The 5,987-nt window shown below is 29.7% G+C and overlaps 1 protein-coding gene across 1 annotated transcript in view; it reads left to right on the plus strand.

The window, feature by feature from the left end:
* LOC107451806 (complement C1q binding protein P32) overlaps positions 1-5,987 on the plus strand; it is a 15,417-nt gene that overhangs the window by 1,682 nt on the left and 7,748 nt on the right. Inside the window, exons 2-3 of the mRNA XM_016068032.4 lie at positions 2,324-2,471; positions 4,375-4,465. Coding sequence (XP_015923518.1) covers positions 2,324-2,471; positions 4,375-4,465 — 239 coding nt within the window. The remainder of the gene's footprint in view (positions 1-2,323; positions 2,472-4,374; positions 4,466-5,987) is intronic.

The raw sequence follows: 5,987 nt of genomic DNA on the forward strand, positions 1-5,987 counted from the left end.
TTTCGATTTCAGACACTTTTTGACGGTTTAAACCAGTATTATACCCTTGTCATGTCAAAAACCACTTTTTGACGTCAAAAACCCAACCCTGGTTTCCGCATTTAGAAGTTTCATTTGGGCATATATTTTGTAAATTAACATGCTCGGTAGTATGTGTAAAAGTCTTGGTATATAAAAAGTTTTCTTCGTCACTTTTTTTAATACTTTGTATTTTTGTTTCTAAAGTATTTTTTGCCATATCATTAGGGTAGGTTTTCATATCTGTGGCCGAATAATCGCAAACTCTGGGTAATGGCTTGCTGGGACTTCCAAACTTATTTTTGAACAAAAAAATTTGAAGTTTAAAATGTATCTGGCAATTGCAACCTGGATGTTTCACCCAACCGCAGACCCATAAATACACAGGTGTTTTTTTTTTTTTTTGGTTTAATCAAGACTCTAATGGGTACTATTAAGGGATCTACCTTTATATATTTTATTAATTGTCTTATAAATATAATTATATAAGTATACATAATCCTACTATTTAAACTGTAAATTTAGATAAATATGCGTGTAACATTGAATTAATGAAACAATATTTCTTGCCTCAACGTTAAGGCAAATCACTTGTTTTGTAAACAACATGAGCTTTCGAAATGTTATTTGTTTTGTATTAAATAGGTGCAGAGTAATGGTTTTAATAACATTGTCTTTCTTTTTTCTCCTTAATGAATAAGTTTTCAAATACAAATAAAATAAGTATTATAATAAAAGATTTAATTTTATATTAATTTAAGAGCTTTTAATTCATTATTTAATTTTCCTTTGAAAATATTGGCCCTGTAATAGCTAATTTGCATATTTATATGCCTGGTGGCAAAGGTACTTCTTATGGAAATAATTTCTGAATTCTAAATTTATGATAGCTACTTTGCCATGTTTCATCGCTCGAATAGGGCGTTGCTCCAAACTTTTTTCTGATAGCGGAACAAACTTTGTTGGAGCAAAACAGGAGTTAAGTTAGCTCATAATCGAAATGAAAGTCTCATTAGATTTTTACGGAAATAAAATATTACGTTGGAATCAACACTTCCCAGAGCTCCCAAATTTTGGGGGTGAAATTGTTCAAGTATTTAAGACAAATTGCATGTCATTCTGCATTCAGTTATGAGAAATTCCTAGCAATATTAAATCAAAAGGTCTATATTAAATTCTCAGCCTTTCTTCAGATCTGGAGATATTAACTCTTCATTTCATTATTCATAAGTCTTTTACTGCATTTGCTGAGCCATTTCTAACAGAGGTATCCAATAATCGAGTGAGTTTATGGCAAAGGACAACGAAATTTGTGCTGATAATTTGAAAAAAATGGAGTTTAAGTTATCTCAACAATTAGCAACAACGAACTAAATGGTTATTCCAAATAAAAAATATCATAATTGGGGATATGGCATTAATAAGGGAAGACAATTTGAACAAATGAATGTTAGGTAGAATAGTTAAAACGTACCCGGGCAAGGACAACAGTGTTCATCCTGTCAATCAGGAATATTAGAAAGCACTGCTTCCAAATTGTCCGTACTGTCATTGGAAGCTTAATCATATTAGACGTGTAACTTTTAGTTGTATGTTGTTTTTTGTTATTGCTCTATGTTAGTGTTTCGATTTGAATTTTGGTAAGTACTTTGAGATGTGCAGTTAAGAATTGTACTCTGTAAAATTTTGTTAAAATTTGTAATTATGTTTCATTTCATTTCAATTAATAGTTTTGAATGTGCATGTGCATTGAAACGCGATGTAACATGTTCAGACTCACTGTACATGCCGAACCAACTTTCGATGCTCATAGTCACGTGATGTCGTTATGGTTATTGAAGCAGTTGTAATAAAATCTCGATGCTAGCTGGTGTTTGTTGTTGTTTCATTAGTAATTTCCAACAACTTTTGGCAATATCTACTAAAGGAATAAGTATATTAAATCTAACTAGATTAGTGCGAAACAGAATTAAACATACTCACATAAAAATGAGAAATGATAGTATTTTATATTGATTTAGCCTAAAAATAATTTCCACTACCTACAGTAATCTGAATCTCCTCATTTTTGTTACTGCTACCTCTTCTCTTAATATGAAATCACAGCATTTTTTTTTTTTTTTTTTTTTTTGAATAAAAAGTAAAGCTAGATTTTTACATAAAGGGCAAGGAGTGTGCATTTACCTCTGTGAAAGAGTAGGCAGGATGAGTCACCCTTCTAAAACCTCTTCGGAAGAACACTGTATTCTGTTTTTAAAAGCTTGATCATATTAACTTTTAACTGACTATATTTTTTTCCTTTTAGGTGATCAAGAGCTGGCTGCATTTTTGACGGATGAAATAAAAAATGAAAAACAAACCCATGCTTCTGATGTTTTGCCAAAGCTCGAAGGATATGAATGCAACTTGAATGGTTCTGATGTCGAACTAACAAAAAAATTGAATGGAGAGACGTGAGTAAATTTTTGGAGTTTTGTTAAGAATTTTACTGTTTGGGGAGAAAGCCTAAGAGATTCTTGTTTTTCATCTGAGTGTGATAGGTATGAACTCAATAATTAAAAAGGCAAATTGTCACCAACTTGCTTATGAGAGTTTTCGCTCTCTGCCCTTATTGCTCACATTGCACAAGAATTGTTTAATAAAAACCTAAGATTTTGCATACTTTTTAGAGCTATGTTTCAGAAAGGTACTGATATATCTATGCTTGTTCATTTGTCTTTGAGTTGTTTTACGTCAAAGTTCTAGAAATGTTTAATTTTTTATGCACCAGGTGATGGTTTGGGAAAAATTATTAGTTTGATAGTTAGGATTTTCTTAGACTGGACCTCTTATGCTTAAAGATTAGCACTGTTTAATTTTATTTAAATTATGAATTAGTTTATTTGCCAACTGAATTACATTTTTTGTTTATTTCTTATTATTGAAAATTCTGTGGCATGATGCTAGTCATAAATTAATGAAACTTGCACTATACTTAAAAGATTTAAAATGTTTAACTAGTTTAAATTTCTCACAGAAGGTAATACCTCTGCTTTTTACTTAAATCTTCTAAATGCTGTTAATGAAGAAAGTCTACACTCACAGTCACACTGCTCCTAATTTCTTTTTTTCTTTTTTTTTTTCTGCTTCTGAATGTGCCATTTCAATTAACAAATTTAAGAGAATAATTTTATTTATTTTATGAAAATCTTTTACTAGAAGAAAAGGGGAAACTATGCCTATTAATGTGAGTGCTAGTATTCAGGAAATGAAATACAAAGTGTGTATTAAAAGAAAGGGGATTGTTTGGAAAAACTGTAAACCTTTCCTTTTTTTCTTTTCTTTTTTTTTTTTCTTTTTTTGAAGAGAAGGACTTGGATCAGGATTGGAACAAACATTTTATTATTAAACTTTCCTTTCTTTAAAATTTTTTATTGCCATTTTATGCCTCATTTCATCTATAGCCAGTCATATGCACAGTCACCGATATCATACATGGCAGGTGTATTTCACACCTGGTCTAATTATGCAGTTATTGGACTCCGAGATGTACATGATATAAAGTTACAATACTGCTAGAAGGATCCTATTGCAGCTCCTATGCTATTAATAGTTACTTTATATCGTGTGCTTTTTCTTGCACATATAGTCACCGATTTTTAATTCTAATAGAAGATGCAAGGTTACCACTCTTCACTCCTGAGGACTGAAATCAGTCTTGAGAAAATATCAGTGGGTTGAAATCTATCCAAAAATTAATGTTTATTTCCTATTTATTTTGAAAACTAATTTTTTAAAAATAATAAAATTTTCTTTTTCCCTTTTTTGTGGATTTCCGCAAATTTATATTCAGACAATATTTTCTCAGAGATCTCCGAAATTTATTTTAAGTTTGCAAAATCTCATTAACGCATATCATAGTATAAATCTCATTCAATATTAAATGTTGCCTTTTTTTCTTTATTTTTGTAAGCTTGTGAATAATGAAAGAAATTGGACACTGAGAAAGAGATATTTAAAGCAGTGGATTACACTAAACATACAATGGATTTTTCCTAAAAATAGTCTTGTAAGTGTATGTTATACCAAAATATTGCCTGCGTTTGTTTGTAAATTGTCCTAATTTTGAAAATTTTAGAAAATTTTTTTTTGTCCTAATTATCTTTGCTTGCATTGGTCTCTAAGCTCTACAGCTTTTTTCCTCATCAGTATAAACCGAAAGCTATGGTGTACAAAAACTTTCATACTTGTCTTCGGATTTAGAGCTTAACAGAGAATAATTGTGCAGCGGAGTAAAGATTCATTGCTGGATTTCTGATTATGTAAAAAGTATTTTCATGTAGTTAATAGAATTACTCATCATTTTTTATATTTTAGCATTACCATTACTGCTAATGTAAATGATTCTGTTGATGCTGAAGAAACTGCAATGGATCCCAATGAGTCTAAAGAACCACAAGATGCAGAGGTTTGTACTTCCTGTATTTTCTTATTAAAAGATTTATTCAAATCAGTATACGAGGACTTAATCGTTCTTCCTGGTCTAAAAACAAGGAGCAGGGATTTGTGGATTTTCGTGGATCAAAAACTTATATTCCGACAAAATTTCCTTGGAGCTCTGCAATTTAAATTTGAAAACTTACGCTAGATCTCAGTGGCGAGACATTTATCTGCATGTGTTTCTGTCACCAAATGGCAAAAATACATCTATTTGGTACTTATGGTTTGGCAGATTTTGCCATTTTGAATATTTAAAACTGTGTGGGATCCACTGATATTGCGATTCATGTTCGTGCAATTTTAATATCAATAATAAATTTTTGTATTGACTTGATTTATCACTTCTATGTCGCGATTCGTATTCCGGGATATAAAAATTTATATGTGGTTTAAAAGCTACGCATTGTGGTTCATGTTCATGAAATTTAAAAATCCCATATAGCGATCTGTATTTTTTATTATTCGCGTGATTTTAAAATCCAATATTGCCAATCACATTCAAGTCAAGTAAAATCTAATATCACAGTTTCTATTTGTAATTTTGAAATATCAGGATTTTTGTGAAACCTAAGTTTTTTCTAACGTTAATTACTCTGAAAGTGAGATATTCTTCATCGGTAAGTTAATTATGAATCTTAATTTTAAAAATCATGTTAAAATGGAACATGTATGTTATAAAAGTTGGTATCTAGTTTTTGCTCATAAGGTTATTTATAGTTTTTCTCATTGAGACATTGGAATTGTTATTAGTGTATTTTTGTGGTGATTTTAGATATTACAAGTTTAATTTTTTAAAATACTTTATATGCACTAAACAAATCTTTTAAAATGTTAACCAGCTAATGTAATTGTTGATACATAGCTGCTAACTCTACTGGATTTTTCCAGTTTCTTCTGGTCTACTGGTTTTTGTACATTTCAGAAAATTCCCTAAAATTGAATATTAATTATCCTACAAAAATCCCTATTGAAATGGAAAATTTTGTTCGGATTATTGCTTTCCAGAATATTAAAATAAGTATTACTATTACATAAGGAAGTGAACCTCATTTATAGAAATCAGTTAAAAACTTTTGTTGTTCTAAAGTGTTAAATTTATTTTTATTCAGAACTCTCTTTTTATCCCTTATATTTCCAATGTGTAAAATATTTAGTTCATTATGCAACAATTAACATGAAATTTATGTTTTGTAAAATCTATATTTTATCCTATTGATATTGATTATTATTTCATTTATAATGGAGAATTCAGTTGAATAAAAATGTACGATTATAAATTCTTAGGATTATTGAATCAATCTTATTGTGTTACGATCTATTATTACAAATATTTGATTATGAAAATTAGTTTGCCATTTGTAATTTTCAATACAATGCAGAGTTTGCTGTGGTTATGATCAATATTTGATTTGTCAACATTAGGACTGGGCGATATTAGAAATTATATATCGTGATATATCGTCAGTTTTGCATCGCCTGTGGAAGACGAT

Source organism: Parasteatoda tepidariorum, chromosome 6 (genome assembly GCF_043381705.1).
Source record: "Parasteatoda tepidariorum isolate YZ-2023 chromosome 6, CAS_Ptep_4.0, whole genome shotgun sequence".
Lineage (NCBI taxonomy): Eukaryota > Metazoa > Arthropoda > Arachnida > Araneae > Theridiidae > Parasteatoda > Parasteatoda tepidariorum.